This window comes from Coenobita brevimanus, chromosome 28 (assembly GCF_032717465.1).
Source record: "Coenobita brevimanus isolate Jiangsu-jjx chromosome 28, ASM3271746v2, whole genome shotgun sequence".
NCBI lineage: Eukaryota > Metazoa > Arthropoda > Malacostraca > Decapoda > Coenobitidae > Coenobita > Coenobita brevimanus.
Window position 1 is genome coordinate 14,687,716 of NC_136981.1, and position 20,000 is coordinate 14,707,715.

General features: G+C 41.3%; 1 protein-coding gene across 1 annotated transcript in view; it reads left to right on the plus strand.

Annotated features, from left to right (window-relative positions):
• The window catches only part of LOC145394744 (solute carrier family 22 member 6-A-like), a 289,876-nt gene extending 283,683 nt beyond the window's left edge, over positions 1-6,193 (plus strand). Inside the window, exons 10-11 of the mRNA XM_080268523.1 lie at positions 5,579-5,763; positions 5,942-6,193. Of these exons, the coding sequence (XP_080124649.1) occupies positions 5,579-5,763; positions 5,942-6,193 (437 nt within the window). The remainder of the gene's footprint in view (positions 1-5,578; positions 5,764-5,941) is intronic.
• Positions 6,194-20,000: the final 13,807 nt, after the last annotated feature.

Genomic DNA, 20,000 nt, shown 5'->3' on the forward strand with positions numbered 1-20,000 from the left:
TAATGCCAGCTGATGTATCGTTCACATTGATAATCATACCAGCCAAAAGATCATAATATCTCTCTTACCAACAAGCAACTGCATCAACCTCTTTTATCCGAAGTAGTATAAACAATATTATTCATTAACACAAATGACTGAATAGCTACAAAGGTAGATGAATAGAGGTACAGTACATTTACATTGCAGCGTCAGTAAGGAATTATAAACATTAACTTCAGATACTCGAAAGAGGAATTAAAATACAAAAACCTTTAATAACATGTTACTGACTCTCGCCACACGATTTCACTCATGGGAAAGCTCCTACCACATAAAATTTAAATACAATACCATTTTTCCTGATCTTACTTATTTTTAAACAATCATATTTCTTGCACTATTCATCTGAGAGTTCTGACAACTTATGCACCAAAGCTTGTCTCAGTAATATTCAGCTCCACAGGTTGGTCGACACACAAGTTTGAACCAATGAACACAAGCCCCATTCTCCACCCACTGACTCCCCCTCCCTCTTTACCACACTTGACCCTCAACCGCCACTTTCTAAGGGACGACTGAGATGCCATCGTTTGACTGAAAAATATACGAAGTCCAAAGACTTTAGTCTTAGACTGCACCCATATATATATATTTTTTTAATGCAATGCTAAATGGCCAGGGATGCACACGTTTGTAGCGTTCAGTGCCTTTGTGAATGAAGATATCATTCTGAATTATCAGTGAGTTAGTGGAAAATCTGTGTAAGCACCACATTGTACGGTTAATATCTAATCTTAAAACAGTTCGTTTTGGATCCTCTTTCTGTATTGTTTAATTGTAAATGCTTACTGAAATTATGTTTCCCTGTAAGACTAGGCCTAAAAAAGATGTAGGCTGTGGTTGATTTGTAAGTACACGTATAGACATTTCTCTGTTAGTAATCTGGTATGTACTGGAAAAGAAATGGAAACAACGCTTTACTCTGATCTTAGATTAGTCTGAAAATTTTTGTGCAAATAACCGCACGACTTGACAGGAGCTAAGACTGAATGTTTTAGCCTTTGTTTCGCATCATGTTGTGTTTTAGTATGTAATGCCATACCTTAAATTCTGATCGATTTTCCTAAAATCTTGGTTCCCTTCTCTCTTGATCCAGTAAATCTTATTATATGTATTTTAATTTACACATTGTCTTATTTGAACTTTTCCTAGTCTTTTTTTTTCACTCCAATTTCCATCCTTTTCTTGCTTTCCTGTGTATGTATTCCACTCATGGTGGTAATTGTGAAGCCATGATGGTAGTCATTTTATGGGCTAAGAAATATCTCTGAGCTGCATCACAGTTGGCGCTAGCTGTGTCATCAGTGAGACACTCAGGAGCGCAGACCCTGCATTTCTCGTGAATATTACACATACTTTACAATGAGAGGTTATTCCTTTGACATTTTTTTTTTTCGGGGGGGGGGGGAGAATCTCTAAATAGCTGCAACATCTCCACTCTCAATGAGTGATTGAAAGCCATTCATCACTTTGTAAATCACTAAAAGTAGGGTTTCTACAGTAAGAGTAGAACACATGTAAGAAATATACAAAAATATAACCTAATAAGGCACTGATCTTGTGAATGATATAATGTATAATAATGGAGTACCAGGAAAGAGTGATGATGGGAAGTGACTGAAAGAAATGTGTCGGGAAAGGAGGTTGTGCATCTGTAATTCTTAATTTAAACACAAAGATGCATATAAATATACATGGTAGAAAGGGAATGGAGATCATGTTGAAAGTAGCCTGATTGATTATATGCTCGTAGAGAAGTCGGTGCTTGGTAGCGTTGCTGATACGAGGGCAGTGAGAGGATGAGGTTTGTCAGATCATATAATTGTGGTATGGAAAGTGAAGCTGAGAGGAGTGAGGTGGACCAAGAGAGAGAGACTGAAAGTTGAGAAGCTGAGGATCAAAGAATGACAGATGAATACAGGGCCAAAGTAGGGGAGGAGTTAGAATCAGTGAAATGGAACGAAATGGATTTGGACAGCTTGTGGAATGTATATGGAGACTGCTTAGTTAGGAATGCTAAAGCAGTGCGTGTTGTGGGAAGAGTAACAACAAATAAGAAAGGTACGGCATGATGGGATGAAGAGGTTAAGAGAGCAGTGGATGAAACGAGGAAGAAGTGGCTAAAGAGGATACAGCACAGGGGTTCAGTTGAAATAAGAAATGGATATACTGAGATTAAGAAACACGTAAAGAAACTAGTGAAGAGGAAAGAGATGGAGGTAAATGATGATCTAGGAAAAAAAATGAATGCAAATTACTCTGACCATAGAAAGTTATTCTGAAAAGAGATGTAGAAATGTAGAGGTGGCAGTGGAAAGAATCATGAAAGTGTGAAAGATGTAAGTGGTAGATTATTAATCCAAGACCATATGGAATGAATGTTTTGAAAGTCTGATAAATGGGAATGGAGAGAGCACTGTTAACATGATTGGTTTTGGGGGTGTACAGAGAAGGAATGCAATGCCAGGAAACGTGACACATGCAAAGGTGAAGAACGCTGTGAAGAGGCTGAAAAATGGGAAAGCAGCTGGGGTTGATGAGGTGTATGCAGCGATGATTAAGTGTAATGGAGAGAGTGCTTGTTGACGACGCGTAAGAAGGCATGGATAAGTGAAACTGTGCCAGTAGAGTGGAAAAAGGCAATGATTGTACCCCTGTACCAAAATAAAGGTGAGGGGAGTGCAGGAATTCTCGTGGCATAAGTCTACTAAATGTGGTAGGGAAGGTATATGGAAGAATTATTATGGAGAAAGTAAGAGAGAAATCATAAGTCCTATTGAGTGACGAACGGAGTGGCTTTCGGAGTGGCAGAGATGTGTGGATCAAATATTTGCAGTAAGACAGATTGTGGAGAAGACATGTGAGAAGGACTTTAAGGTGTTTATGGCATTTATGGATCTGGAAAATGCATACGACAAAGTAGACAGACAAGAATTGTTGAAGGGATTACGCATGTGTGGTGTAGATGGTAAGTTGTTTGGTGCCGTCAAGAGTTTTTGAATAATTATGTAAGGGTAAATGGGCATCTAAGTGATTGGTTCACGATGAGTGTGGGCGTGCGACAAGGTTGTGCGATGTCCCCATGGTTGTTCAAAATAAATATAGACGGGGTGATGAGAGAAGTAAAAACACGAGTAATGGACAGAGGGATGGCAATAGTAATGAATGGTGATGGAATATCTCAAATTTGTTGTACGCTGGTGATGCAGTGCTACTTGCAAATACCGGACAAAAGCCTGGCAAACTAGTGCAGAGTTTTGTAGATGTCTGTGAGCGTCGTGCTTTGAGAGAATGTAGAAAAGAGTAACGTGGCGGTTTTTTAGAGAGAAGGTGACTCCCTGAGTGATGTTACAATGAATGGAGAGAGACTGGAATTGGCGAGAGAGTTCAAATACCTGGGTACAGTGATAGAAAAGAGAGGAAAATGTGCAAAAGAAGTGGAAAGTAGAGTGACACAAAGAAGGAAAGTAGTTGGTGCTATGAAGGCCTTGATTAAAAACAGAGGCTTGAGTGTTGCAGCTGCGTGAGACTTACATGAACGAGTGTTAGTGCCAACTTTAACATACGGATGTGTGACTACGGCGTGGCATGAAAATGAAAAGTCAGGAGTAAAAGTAGTGGAGATGGGACTGCTGAGGAATGTATGTGGATAACAGAGGGTGGATAGGATACGAAATAATATGATTAGTGAAAGCTGCGGAGTGAGGAAGTCCGTGGACACCAGAATCGAAGAGAGTGTACTGAGATGGTTTGGTCATGTGAAGAGAATAGATGACAATAAAGTACTGAAATAGGTATATCTGAGCTAACTGGAAGGAGGGAGGGGGTTAGGTAGACCAAGAAGGTGGAGGGATATCATGAACAAGTGAGTGAGGAGGAGAGGTATCGAAGTTCTTGAGGCTAAGGGAGTGACAAGAGACCGAGTTGGCTGGATGAATTTTGTGCGAAGAGGTGCATAACTAGGGATCTGGCACCCTTTTTTAACGTGAAAGCATTTGGATTGACTCTATCAGATAGGTATATTTGAAGGTACAGAAAGTGGTGCAAATTTTTTGGCCTATCTAATGGAATCAGGATTCCGTGGGCTTGAATGATGAGTGAAAGGAAGCGTGGCCCATTGAATTCGGAAAACTTAGGCTTTTTAGATGATGCTACTCCTCACCTTTCCCTAGGGTGGGAAAGAAGGTCCGGATGATGATGATGATGAATGATAACCTATTAAGTACTGTAAACCTAATATAGAAGTCGCTACTAATATGTGGCATATATCTGTATAAAGTAAAAGAATAATTCAAGACTTTCTTAGGTCTATCTATCTATCTATCTATTGCCAGACGCCTCAATCCCGTTTGGGGTGGCCACAAACAAATCGCCTCCACGTCGCCCTGTCCCCCGCCATTTCACTGCCCTGCTCCCAACTCACACACCCCTCTCTCATATACCTCTCCACCCTATCCCTCCATCTCATCCTCGGCCTCCCCCTCCCTCTTCCCCCTTCCACCTCACTCACATACACTCTCTTCGTCAGTCTCTCACCCTCCATCCTCTCCACATGGCCAAACCACCTCAGTGTGTTCCTCATAACGCTTCCTATCACATCCACATCCACACCACAGTGCTCCTTTATATCCTCATTCGTCAGCCTGTCTCTCCATATGACTCCACAGGCTCCTCTTAAATAACTCATTTCCACTGTTCTCATGTGTCCTTCCAACAACGTCCAAGCTTCACTTCCAATCGTTAGAGTTGGTATCACAATACTGTCATCTAGTAACTTTTTCACTTCCATGCTTACTTCCCTGCTTCTTATCACTGCTTTCAAAGAACCTGCAACCTTTCTTCCCTCCTGTACCCTTCCAAGCACTTCACCCTCTAAACCTCCATCCTTACTCATCACACTACCCAAGTACTTAAACGTACTCACATTTTCCAATTCCTCACCATCCAACCTCGCTGTACATTCACTGACTTCTCCTCTCTCAAAGACCATCACTTTACTCTTCCCTACATTCACCTTTAGATTCCGTTTCTTACACACTCTCCCAAACTCATCCACCAAGCCTTGCAGCTCCCCAACACAGTATCATACGCAACCAACAGTACAGGGAGTTTCCAAACACTATCCTCTCTCACCAGGGCCACTCCAACATCCACTACCCTACCTTGTACCTCTTTTATTACCCCATCCATGTACAGATTGAACAACCATGGAGACATGACACATCCCTGTTTCAACCCAACTTTCAAAGAGAAAAATTCACTTAGTTCATCATCCACACGCACTGCAGCCTTAGCACCATCGTACATACTCTTCACAGCATTCAACAGCTTCCCATCTACTCCATATATTCTTAATACTTTCCACAATCCTTATCTATCCACCCTGTCATATGCTTTCTCCAAATCCATGAAAACCGGATACAACTTCTTTCCCTTCTCTAGAAACTTAGATCATTTTTCTTTTTAATGTGGATGAAGAATTCTTAATATCTTAGATACTCACTAAGCATTGACCTGACTTCCGGTTTGACGTCAGAGGCGGGGTGGGCAAGAGTGACGCTGGCACTGGTGGGGAAGCTGACCATCACTAGCGTCTTCCAGGAGCTCTTCCTCTATGCCTCAGAGGTGTTCCCCACGGAGGTGAGGTTGCAAGGGCTAGGCTTGGGGGTGCTATTCTCCCGCCTCGGTTCTATAGTCAGCCCTTTCATCAATGACATCCTGGTGAGCCAGTCCTATAAGTTTCCTGATGAGCCAGAAATCTAATGGTATCTGTTCAGTCGATATTTTGAAATATAAGGCGTAGAATTTGATTTGAAGACACTCTAACCACAAAAATTCATCATTCTTTCATCATCTTCCTTAATTAAAACTTACTGAAATGATCACTCACAATTTGCAGGTACCAATTCATCCCTGGATGACGCCCGTAGCATTTGGGGGGCTGTCAGTGGTTGCCGGGTTTGCAACATATCTGCTGCCGGAGACACGGGGTGCCAAAATGCCAGACATCATCGCCCATTTGAAATCCGAATCTGCTGTAATCATTAAAGCAGGCAAGCAATATGTGTTCGAGTCTTACCATACAAGTTTAAACACTCCTTCATTAGATGACTGTATACCCTTTCATGACATTATTGGAATTACTTTATAATTTATGTGTAATAATCTGTGTGATACACAGGATACAATGAATATAAAGGATACAAAGGAAAGCAAACAGCAACGGACCTTATGGTCTTTTCGAGGCTGCTTGTTAAGAGTAGACTACGACTACAAGATCTATTTCTACGAGTACATCCTGAAGGATAAGGATAGTAACGAAAGAAGGCTCCCCCCGCCTCCAAACTCTCCAGTTAAAACTGGCAGGAAAAAGTGATAAGGACCACCATGTAGCATGGAAAAACTGACATGGAAATTTCATAGGAAAGACTGAAAAGGAAAAGTTACATTCTATAATACTTTATTTATAAGCTACCGGTTTGAATAAAATGAAAGAGAAAGTAATAAAGTAAAATGAGTAATCAAATAAATAACTAAGGCAAAACATTATGTACGGGTACGTTGAGTTAATGGGGCGTCTATAGGCACGATGTGGAAATTGCAGTGTGGATGTTCAAGGGTGGTGTGGCAGCCTTGTCTGGCGCTTTTAAGGTAGGCAACTGTCAATCAGGCCCTGGCTCCGTTCACTTCACTGAGACAATGAACTTTCCCATGCTGGACAAGCACACAAATGACCTCCTGAAGAGTGATCCCTGGAACATAAAAATAAAAAAAAATCCCGATGGTGGTCACTTCACTAACAGGGACCCTCAGTGATCAACAGTCAATCACAAGTCAAAAGTAGTAGGGACTGTTAACTCAGGGTTACCTGTGCAGAGCCTAGTCTGTGCTTATACTGCTTTATTTGCATTTAACAAAATGATAAATATACAATAGACGTGACGCGATGCTTACGGATATGTTAAGTTTATGGGGTGTCTTATGGACATGAGGGGAATGAACTTTCGCATAGCTTGTAAAAGTAAGTCTGTTCCAGATATTTACGACTCTGTTGAAGTATTTGCTTCACGGGACAAAAGGGATGGTTATGTGAGAGAGAGAGAGAGAGAGAGAGAGAGAGAGAGAGAGAGAGAGAGAGAGAGAGAGAGAGAGAGAGAGAGAGAGAGAGAATGGGTGAAGGGAGGTATATATGAAAAAGAGGGGGGTGGGGAAGGAATCAAGGGAATAGGCGAAGAGAGAGGAAACTGAGATAGGGAGATACATGGAAGGGAGGGAGGAAGGAAAGAACGGGGGGGGGGGGATATACAGGAGGGAGGACGAGGAGTGCGGAAGGGAAAGAACATAAGAACATAAGAAGAGAGGATAACTGCAGTAGGCCGGTTGGCCCATGCTAGGCAGCTCCTAGAAGAGTAACTGAACTACTAGAATGAGATAAGGATAGCAAAGAAGAAGGCTCTCCCCCGCCCTCCAAACCCTCCAGCCGAAGCCGGCAGGAAAAAGTCAGAAAGAACACCACGCCGTATAGAAAAACTGGCGTGGACATTTTACAGGAAAGTGTGAAAGGAGAATAGAGACTATCATAGTGTAACCTGAAAAGAAAAAGAAAAAAAAAAAAAAAGAAAATTTTTTTTGAATTAGTATTGGTTATAAGATTTTCTTTATTCTATATCCACCCCTTATTTGTCATATGCTTATCTAGCCTATGCTTGAAACTCTCAATGGAAGAGGCAGCAACTACTTTACTAGGTAGCTTATTCCATTCGTCTACTACTCTATTACCAAACCAATTTCTACCGATTTCCGTACTGAAACGGAATTTTTCTAGTTTGAAACCATTATTTCTAGTTCTATCCTGTATGCTCACTTTAAGTACCTTGCTAATATCTCCCTTATTTATACCATTCATCCACTTAAACACCTCAATTAAGTCTCCCCTTACTCTACGCCTCTCTAGCGAATGCAGACTTAGTCTTTTCAGTGTGTCTTCATATGACAGGTTCCGGACGTCATGTATCATTTTAGTCATTCTTCTCTGTACATTTTCTAACGAATTAATATCCATTCTATAGTAAGGACACCAGAATTGTACTGCGTAGTCTAAATGTGGCCTTACTAATGCTAGATAAAGTTTTAGTATTACTTTAGATGATCTATTGCTCACGCTTCTCGAAATAAATCCTAGGACCCTATTTGCTTTATTTCTCGCATTAATGCACTGTTGCCTTGGTTTAAGGTCGTTACTAATCATAACTCCTAGATCTCTCTCGCATTCCGATTTGCTAATTTCTTTTTTATCTAAGCTGTATTTAGTATCTCCAATGGTCTTGCCTACGTTAAGTACTTTACATTTTTCAACGTTAAATTCCATTTGCCAAGTTTTAGACCATTTGGACAATGTATCGAGGTCTTTTTGTACGTTATGGCAATCGTCAGTAGAGTTAATGATACGCCCTATTTTTGTATCGTCGGCAAATTTGCTGATGCTGCTACTGACTCCTAAGTCTAGATCATTTATATATATGATAAATAATAAGGGACCGAGTACTGAACCCTGTGGTACACCGCTAGTTACTAATCCCCAGGCCGACTTAGTTCCATTTATTAATACTCTCTGCTTTCGTCCTTTCAGCCAGGATTCTATCCATTTTAAGATATCGCCGTCTATACCGTGTGCTCGAACCTTTCTAACTAACCTTTCGTGTGGGACCCTATCAAAAGCTTTACTAAAGTCCAGATAAATAACATCGTAAGCTTTATCGCTATCTACTGCCTCATAGACCTCCGAGTAGAATGACAACAAATTTGTGAGGCAGGATCGTCCTTGCCTGAATCCGTGCTGACTTTCGTTTATAAGATTAAATTTTTCTAAGTGTTCTCTAATCTTATTTGCCAAAATTGACTCTAACATTTTTCCTACTATTGACGTTAGACTTATCGGACGATAATTCGACGCAGCTGATTTATCACCCTTTTTAAAGATGGGCGCTACGTTTGCGGTTTTCCACGCCTCTGAAATTTCTCCTGAACTTAAAGAGTCATTAAATAACGTTAAAAGTGGCTGACATAATTCTTCTTTGGTTTCCTTTATAATTTTTGCATATATATCGTCCGGACCTGGCGATTTTTGAGGTTTTAACTTATTAATTTCTTTCAATACGTCCTCCTTACTAATGGTTATTTTACTAAGAATATTTTCTGTATTCTCATGGTAAATATTTGCTGCTTGAGGGACCAGGCTTAGATTTTCCTTGGTGAATACTGATATGAAATAATTATTTAGGATGGAGCACATTTCAATAGCTTCACTGGTAATGTCACCTGATTCTGTTCTGAGTGGTCCTATCCTATCTTTATTTTTCGTTCGGTACATTTGATAAAAACCCTTGGGGTTTTCTTTTGATTCACTGGCAACCTTAATTTCATAACTTCTCTTTGCTTTTCTTATCTCCCTCTTTACTTCTCTATTTAAAATTGTGTACCGGTTACGTAAGTGTTCCTCTCCACGTTTTATTTTTCTATATATTCCTTTCCTTTGGCCTATAAGAGATTTTAATCTGTTGTTTAACCATCTAGGTTCTGAATTATTAGTTCTAAACGGTTTTGAAGGAATATATCTATCTTGGCCTCCGTGTATTATATTTATTAACTCGTTATACTTCTCACTGGTCGAACGTCTGTTTGGTACTGGAGCTGAGTTAATTTCCGTCACCTGGACTACATTCCTATCTACCACCTCCCCCCTCACAGACACCTGACGGACATCCCCAGGTGTTTCCTGAGCCTGACCTATGACCTGGGGTTCCCCACTGACCTGACATTCCCTCAAATAGCTAATCTCCCTGTGGAATACCATTCGAAAATAAGCTCTTAAGCCATCGAAATCTCCTAGACGAAAATTAGGAACGGTGGAGGTATTTTCAGTGGAACAGACATCCCAAATAAATTTGAACTTAATTTCTTCATGATCGCTATTACCAAGTCGTCCACCAACCTCTATATCGCTAATGATATTTTCTTTATTAGCTAAAACCAAATCTAGTATATTATTACCTCTGGTGGGCTTCCTGATATACTGATAAAAGAAATTATCCTGTACTACCTCTAGAAATTCCTCTGACTCTGCATCTCCTGTCTGATTTCTCCAATCTATCCTTGGCAGATTAAGGTCCCCTACAATTATTACTAAGCTGGACTGTGATGCTTTCCTAATTTTCTCCCAAAGATATTTACTATCAGCTCTACTTAATTTAGGAGATCTGTAAATTGCTCCTAAGACTAATTTCTCCCTATTGTTACTAATTTCAACCCAGACACTTTCTGTGTCCTTATTTACTTTAATGTCTGCTTTATTGTAACAGTTTAATGAATCCTTTACATAAATAGCTACCCCTCCCCCCTTTCTTCCCTGACGGTTTGACACAAAAATATTATAGCCTTTTATCTGATATTCTGCTAAAAATTCTCGAGTGTCTGTATTCATCCAAGTTTCACAAATAACGGCAATGTCTATTTTCTCTGTACAAATTAAAGCCCTCAGTTCATCCATTTTATTATGTAAACTCCGGCTGTTTGTGTAGTACACTTTCAGATTATTACTAGTAGTTATGCCTCTACCTTGGCATTTGCTGTTATTTATTTTATTACTAACTGGGAAACTCTTTACTAATATAACAATTTTTTGTACTATCGCTTATCGCCCTTCTATCATCGCTTGTTCTATCATCTATCATCGCCTGCTCAATTTGAGGTGCCTGAGTGGATGTATCTACACTATTGGTTGAACTTTTGTTCTTAATTTTGCAAGTATTGATGCATCTATCCAAACATGGTAATAATGATTTCTGAGCGTAGTTGCTGCATCTTCCTGTACACCTACTTCTCAATCTCGAAAAAATCTCTCCAACTCCCTATCTATCATTCCAGCTAAAACAGTAACTCCCAGCCTGTTAAGATGAGTCCCATCCCAACTATACAAGGCACTCCGTCCATAAAACCGGTCCCAGCTGTCTATGAAAGGTATTGCATTATCTTTGCAATACCTTTCAAGGCGGCAATTAAACCCTATTGCCCTGCTCAACCATTCCCTTCCAACCCGCCACCTTGGTAAAATACCAAGCACTACAGGGGTTTCTCCCCTCTCCCTAACCTTTTCTAACATCACCTTGTACCTTTTCCACAGTACCTCACTCTTACGGCTACTAATATCATTGCCTCCTACACTGAGGCACACAGTGGGTTTGTCACCACTTTCCTTTACGATATTTGAAATTTTTTCTACCACATTAGCCACCCTGGCCCCTGGAAGACACACATGTTTAGCGAGTGGAGTATACATGGCCCTGTTCACCTGGGAGTCTCCAACAACAACAACATTTTTCTTACCTTTCTTGTTCTGATTATACTTACCTGTACTGGAAGTGCTCTCACCTTCCTTCTCCTCTACTTCCCTCTCTGCCTTCCCTTCACATTCGTCCCGTAGTGCGTCGAAGGCATTAGTGGTCTTAACTTCCGTTTCCTTCTTAAGACTGAACTTCGTTGCACCCTTGTTAACTAGTGTCCAACCTTCAGCCTTTTTCTCTTTCTCCACCAACATCTCCTCCAACAATTCCCTCATTTGTGCCTTCTCCTGCCTGTGAATTTGTACCTCCCGCTTCAGTTCGAAAAGTTCCTCCTTTAATTCAAGGTAGTTCTTTTCAATACCTGCAGTGGGGACACAGCTCTCTGCCGAGGAAGCCATTACGCACTAGTTCACACAAGGTAGCAGCACTATCACGGGTCACTACGGGACACCACAACACACTAGCACAACACTTTCAAGGATTACTAGCACAGCACTATCGCTGATCACTACAACACACTAACACAGATCACTAAAACACACTAGCACAACACTACCACAGGTCTCTAGCACGTCTGAACAGACTGACCTCACGAGAGCGACTGAGGACTGACCTCACGAGAGCGACTGACTGACCTCACGAGAGCGACTGACTGACCTCACGAGAGCGACATTGACCTCACGAGAGCGACTGACTGACCTCACGAGAGCGAGAAGAGGTAGCTAGTATAAAGAATTCCAAAAGAAAGCCAACAGCAACAGACCTATTGTTTCTCTGGAGGCTCCTTGTTATTCGGTTTAAGACAAGGATAGTAAGGCAAAACCACCTCATTGTATTTCTACTAACGCTTTCTCTCACTTTCACAACCACATCACAATGCTCCGTCACTTCCTCATTTGTTATTCTGTCTCTCCATGTAACTCCACATGCTTCCCTCAGATAACTCATTTCCACAGCTCATACTCTTGACTTGTGTACTTCCATCAAGGTCCAAGGTTCATTTCCATACGCGGGAGTTGGTATCACAATACTGTCAGTCAGTGACTTTTTTACTTCCATGTCCACTTCCCTGTTTCTTATCACTGCTTTCAAAGAGCCAGCAACCTTTCTTCCTTGTTGTACCCTTTCAAGCACTTCATCCTCCAAACTTCCATACTTACTCATCACAATATCCAAGTGCTAAAATGTACTCACATTTTCCATTTTCTCATCATCCAACCTCACCGTACATCCAGTGATTTCATTTCTCTCGAAAACCATAACTTTACTCTTCCCTACATTCACCTTTAGATTCCTTTTCTTACACACTTTTCTAAACCTGTTCACCAAGCTTTGCAGTTCCCCTTCGTCTTCAGTTAACAATCCAGTATTGTCTGCAAACAACAGTACAGGGAATTTCAAAACGTTGCCCTCTCTCAGTAAAGCCCCTCCAACATCCACTGCCCTTCTTTGTACCTCTTTTATTACCCCTATCCGTATAGATTTAACAACCACGGAGACATGACACATCCCTGTTTCAATCCAACATTCAAATAGAAAAATTCACTCAGTTCACTATCCACACACACACCGGAGCCTTAGCCCCTTCATACGCACTTTTCACGGCATTCATCAACTTCCCATTTACTCCATATATCCTTAATATTTTCCACACTCCTTGTCTATCCTCCCTGTCATATGCTTTCTCCAAATCCATGAAGGGAGTAGACTGTAACACCAGTCGAGCAGGGCGGTACTCCCAAGGTGGATGGAAAACTGGCCCCATTTGCTGACCTTTTTCAGTGTTTCAGTAACACTAAGAGTAGGCCAGCATACTCTCCAATACAAGTTTCTCTAACTGTCAACACCAAGCTACATGCACATTACACACTACACGTCCTGTTCAAAATTCAACCAAAAGGGATTTGTTGTTTTGAATTTAGAAAGCTTTATCTTTCTTCCATCAGCTGATGTACAAGGGGAATTAATGGCATGCACAGTAAAATGACTGGTGTGCTTAGAAAGAAAATGTCCAGTGACTCCTATGACTGCTGTATCCCTTTGATTTGTATTAAGAAACTACATAATTTGCCTGTTTTATTAACCTAGCCTTAGAGTTCCCCGGGGGGGGAGGGGACCATAAATGCCCCCACCACCCGACCTCTCCCGGCGACGACCCAGTGAGATGCCTGGAACCATCTTCTGACTCACTTCTTAATTTCTGCAACATTCGTGGCCTTTCCTTAACTTTCCCGCTGTTGAACACCACCTCTCCATCTTTAAACCTCACCTTCTCTTCCTAACCGAGACTCTGCTGTCTGAGGCAACAGTTAGCAAACCCTTCCCTTTATCCTCCTACTTTCTCTGTACTTATTTCAAAGCCAAAGGTGGATGTTGCGTATATTTATGCAATGAACTAACCTGCTCTCGTGTTCCTGAACTTGATTCTTCCAAACTCCCTACTCTTTGGTTTCAGCTTTCCTGTCATTCTGTGACTAAATATATTTGTGCTCCTTACATATACCCTAATTCTACTGTCTATGAAAAATTCTTCGATTATCTTACTTCTACAGTGGAACACATCCTATCCATATCTCTTTTCTCTGAAATCACCATTTCAGGAGATTTCAGTGTTCACCACCACCTTTGTCTCTCCTCTCCTTTCACTGACCCACCCGGTAAACAAGCCTACATCTTTTCTATCCTTAATGACCTAGAGCAACTTGTACAGCACCTTACCCATATACCTGACCGCCTTGGAGAGAGTTCCAACATACTTGACCTCTTCCTTACACCTAATCCTTCTACTTATGCCATAAATCTTTCCTCTCCGTTGGGCTCCTCCAATCACAACCTTATTACCTTAACCTGTCCCATTGCTCCAGTACGACCTGTGGACCCTCCAAAGAAATGTCATTTGTGCCACTTTGAAGTTGCAGATTGGCAGGCCCTCAGTCAGCCTACTTTGATTTTCCCTAGAATGATTATTGCTTCCATGGCCGAGAACCATCTGAACATTCCATGTATATTACGGAGGTTATTCTCTTGGGCATGGAAGTATACATTCCTTTCTCATATCCTATGATTAATGCAAAAAAATCTTGGTTTAATCATGCTTGTTCTAATGCTGTCCATTATAGGGAGAAGGACTACAAAAAGTACCCGAGCCATCCCACTGCTGAATCTCATATCTTTTGTATTTCTGCCCGGAGTCATGCTAAGTCTGTTCTTCGCTCTGCTAAAAATAATTTCATTAGTACTAAATGCTCTAAACTCTCCAACTCGAATTCTTCCCTTTCCTTCTGGCACCTTGCAAAAAAACTCTAACAACTTTACTTCATCATCCTTCCCTCATCTATTCCACTCTGCTGGCTCCGTAGCTATTTCGCTACTGATAGAGCAGAACTCTGCTCAGACTAATCTAATTCCACCTTAGACGATTCCGATGCTGTCCCTCCATCTCTTACCCTATCTGACTTCCTCAATGCTGAGATTATAATTTCTTCATTTGATGTATTTTCTGCCATCACTGGACTCACTACTAAAAAGGCATATGGGCCTAATGGGATCCTCCCTGTTGCCCTCAGGAACTGTGCTTCTGTACTTACACCCTGCCTCGGTAAACTCTTTCTCCTTTGCCTATAAACTTGCACCTTTCTTGCTGGACGTTTGCTCTCATTCAGCCTGTCCCAAAGAGGGGTGACCATTCCCGGCCCTTTAACTATCGCCCCGTAGACGAGTTTCCAGTGAAAAAAAAAATTTACAAAGATATTTGCATAGGTAAAAAATACGCAGAAAATTACTATGCCCACTATTTTTTCAAAACAATTGTGGAGATATATGAAAAAATAATCGAAAAGTAGCTGAAAAACTGCATGACTGAAAAGGCCTCTGACTGGTCGTGACGCCATTATTCACACTGGAGCAGCATAGTCGACTTTGTTTACATTTAGCCCGCATACACTGTGCTTATTTCTGATCTCGAAGAATGCCCATTGACAAGAGGGATAACAGCTAGTGTTTAGTTCCAATGTGTCAGAGCACAGACAAGAATACACCTGGGAAATATTTCTCTGTGTACCAGCCAGCGAGAAGAAATGAAAACAATGGTGGATGGCTGCTCGTCCACAGTTCCCAGTGCTGGAATGCAATCTTTATCGTGAAAATATAATTTCCTTCATCAGATAGGTTCATACGAACCTAATTGTCTGAAATCCGGTCAGAAAATTATGCTTTATAGAAAATTAGGATTCGAGTGAAAACATGCTAAGGTTAGCGAGTATCTGCTTTAGATCTCCAACACGCTTTGACAGATTTCTGTTTTGCACAAATACTGATTTATAGTGCAAAAAAATGTATTTGTATGTTAAATTAATATTTATACAAAGCAGAAGTATGCCAAGGCGAGTTGAGCTAAAGGAGAAAAACTTCCGCTAATTTTAGTGTGTTTTCGCTATGAATCCTGATTTTTTTTTTTTTTTACAAATTAAACACAAAAATTTTACCGGATTTCAGATTATTAGGGTGTGTAAGAACCTACATGGTAATGAAATCAATAACACTTCCCAATTAAAAGTGCCGATTCGGTGTTAATTCGGTAAATGACTGCCGATTCGGTCGCATTTCGTCGCACTCTTGTGAAGGTACTCTACTATCAAGTTCAGAGTCACTTCATGAAACTGCTTTTTTCAGAAAACTAATAACGAAGATGTAAAATATTAAACATTCATGAGCATAATACCAATATGGACTCATACAACTGACACTGTACACCAAACATTAAACACTTTCCACCTCATGAGGTACGAGCACCGCTCAGGAATGATGTAGCTGTAAGCTACTTGTAGTCGATTACACAACAGTTTGCTTACCTAACAGGTACCACCCACTTACATGAAAAGTATTCCTTCACAACATACCTGTAGGGGATAGTCTGGATCTGTGGTGGCTATGTCGGTAAATATCTTGATAATTATTATCGCTGTTACTGGTAAAGTCTTGTGTGATGGATTGGAGCGTCGTCTGCAGTATGAATACTGACGTCATTGCCAATAAGGCGGATGCTTCCCTCAAGCTGCAAAGAATTAAAGTTACCACGTCTTGATCAGTGCAACTGATAAAGTAAATTAAAAGTTACATATACCGTAAACTTCTAAGTATATGGCAGAGTGCACTTACCATGTTTACCCAGAACCGGAAACACGTCTGTTGCTTTAACATCTTGTATTTCAAAACTTTTCCAATCTATTCTAAACAAAAACACTTTAAAGCATCTTTCCTATCACACCACCTTTCTGGTCATCAATATGGGTTCCACTAGGGACTCTCCACTGACCTTTCAGACTCCTGGTCACCCTCTTTTCGGGACTTTGCCGGAAGCTTTGCCATTGCACTTGACATCTCAAAGGATTTCGATTGAGTCTGGTATAAATCTTTAATTTTCAAACTACCCTCTTACGGTTTCTATTCTCCTATCTGTGCCTCCGTCTCTAGTTTCCTTTCTGGTCGTTCTATAATGCTGTTGTAGACGGCCACCGTTCTTCTCATAGAGCTATCCATAGCGGCGTTCCTCAGGGCTCTGTCCTATCACCAACTCTCTTCCTTTTATTGTCTGACTTGGCTGATATCACTGACTGGAGTAAAAATAATCTTTCTTTTTAATCTGCCAAAAACTAAGTTCTTACATCTATCAACCCAACAAAATCTTCCACAGGAGTATCTTCTAGTTTTTAACAATATCCAGCTCAATCCTGCATCATCTTTAATAATATTTGAGGATTCATTTTCTCGGGATTTATCTCGGAAAGAACATATTACCTCTCTTTTAAAATCTGCTTGCAAGAGATTGGGTGTGCTAAGCCGACTCCGTACCTTCTTTATTCCTGTGCAGTTGTTGACTTTATACTCGGGCTTTATTCGCCCCTGTGCAGAGTACAACTCTCATGTATGGTGAGGCTCCCCACACACAGCTCTTCTCAGCAGGGTGGAGTCAAAGGCTTTTCGTCTCATTAGCTCCCTTTCTCTTACTGGCATCCTTCAACCCCTGTCTCTTTGCCACACTATTAATTCTTTATTACTCTTTTATCGCTGCTTCAATGGTCACTGCTCCTCTGGATTGTCTGCTTGCATTTTTCCACCACCACGGTGGGCACTTAGCACCCATCTAGCAATAAACTCTCATCCTTTTCTGTCCAACTCTCTAATGCAAGAGTGAAACGCTGCTCCTAGTCCTTCGTGTATACAACAGGTCCACTCTGGAACTGACACTTTCTCTCTGTTTTTCCTACTGTCTACGATCTCCGTAATGAGCAGGGCACACTCAGATGGCTCCCGGCCATGGAAGCAATAATCATTCTAGAGAAAATCAAAGAAGTACTGCCTGAGGGCCTCCCAATCTGCATCTTCAAAGTGACACAGTCGACGTTTCTTTGGAGAGTCCACAGGCCGTACTGGAGCGATAGGACAGGTCAAGGTAATGAGGTTGTGATCGGAGGACCCCAACAGAGAGGAAAGATTAACAGTGTAAGCAGAAGGATTAGTTGTAAGGAAGGGGTCAAATATGTTAGAGCTCCCTCCAAGGCAGTCAGGGATACGAGTAGGGTGCTGTACAAGCTGCTCTAAGTCATGAAGGATAGAAAAGATATAGGCTTGTTCACCAGGTGGATCAGTGAAAGAAGAGGAGAGCCAAAGGTGGTGGTGAGCATTGAAATCTAGAATGGAGATTTCAGAGAATGGAGAAATGGATAGAATGCTTTCCATTGCAGAAATAAGATAGTCAAAGAATTTTTTATAGTCAGTAGAATTCGGGGAAGAGTAAACAGAGCAGATGTATTTAGTCACAGAACGACAAGAGAGCCGAAGCCAGAGAGTAGAGAATTCAGAAGAAACAAGTTCAGGAACATGAAAGCAAGATAAGCTGTTGTGTACATATAGACAACAGCCACCTTTGGCTTTGAAACTGGTATAAAGTAGGAGGATACAGAGACAGGTTTGCTGTCAGTTGCCTCAGACAGCTGAATCTCAGTTAACAAGAGAAGGAGAGGTGTAGAGGAGGAGAGGTTTTGCTCAACAGAGAGAACGTTAGAGGAAAGGCCATGAATGTTGCAGAAATGAAGAAAAAGTGAGTCAGACAGTGGTTCCAGGCAGCTTGTTGAGTCGTCACCAGGAGAGGGGCGGATGGTCGGGGCATTTATGGTCTCCCCCCCCCCCCGGGAACTCCGAGGCTTGGTTAATGTTTGCCAGCTTCCATTTGTTTTATTCTGAAAAGGAAGTGAAGTTGTTTCATTTTGTATGGATTCCCCAACTGTTGACTAATATCAGCTTATTGGAACCCCATAGTTGATCACCAATTTATATATCAGCTTAGACGTGACCTCTCTGTTCCAAGCAAGGTTATAGTTGTGCCTGGTCGAAGTCACTTCCTAGTCACACACTCCACCAAGTCTTCTCACACATTGGAGACGGAGGGAATCGGTGTAGAATCCTGTTGAAGGAATTTAGAGGTAGCGTGTGCAGGTGAACTGAAACTGAGCAGATTAAATCTCTCTTTATTGGCCACAGAAAGATACAACTGCGACACAGAGAGATATCAGAGTTAATACGTCCCTCTCGTTTGAATGATAAGTGCGTTCTGCTCTCGCTGGTCGGCGTCCCCACTGGGAGTGGCGCCGAGTCAGTTAAATCAGAGGTGCTAAACCCCCACATACAACTGGGATTTATACATGAATAGAAGCATCACAACTTTACCATGCACATTATACACATCAATAAAGCAGTATTGATTATACTAAACTATACCAACAAGGTAAATATTTCCCCAAGACTTTAAACATATATACAATATATTTCTCTACAGCCTTCCCTTTACCCTAGGTTGTTTTGATTGAAAAAGGCTGTCTGATAGTGCATCCTATCCCAAGCCACACTTTACAGTGAAATGGTGTTTGGTTGATTATCATTCACACTATATTACACATTGTTAATTATGAATAAACAACTTTGTATGTAATACGTAACAATAGTGTGAAATTACAACTCGTCATGGGAAACGATGTTGACACCAGAACATTGCTCAGCCACACCTTTCGACGTCCCTGTCGACATTGTTTTCCTAACTACTGAGTAGCCTAATCAGTGTGTAGGGTAACTAACTATTCGGCCACGTCCACTTGCAATCCGCGAGTACGGACCCGTGGTTTTAGTGGGTTTCTCATTCGGCCTCGTAGATAGTAGCCCCAAACACAAACACAGGACAAGACCACAACAAGTAGAAGACCAATGCCAGGACCATAATAGGAAGGAGAAAGGTATGAAGGGAGATAGGACAGTACATATGGTTCTAAATCAGTCTTGTTCAGGTGGGTGAGGAACTGTATCTCTTTGAGCACATGAGACAGCCTGTTCACATTCAAGGTAGAAACAATGAATGAAGGTAAAAGGGGTCGTAACTGGGACGAGAAGTTCACCGACAAGGCTAGATGGTGCCTGTTAGGTAGAACTGCTGTCTCTTTACTGTGCAACTCACAATAATCGGGTGCAACATAGTGGCCCTTTACCGTAAGGAACTGGTTTTGTGAGGCACATGTGAGTGTTACGTCCTCTGTCTCAGGAAAGAAGAAGTATTGTTTCGCATGTACATAA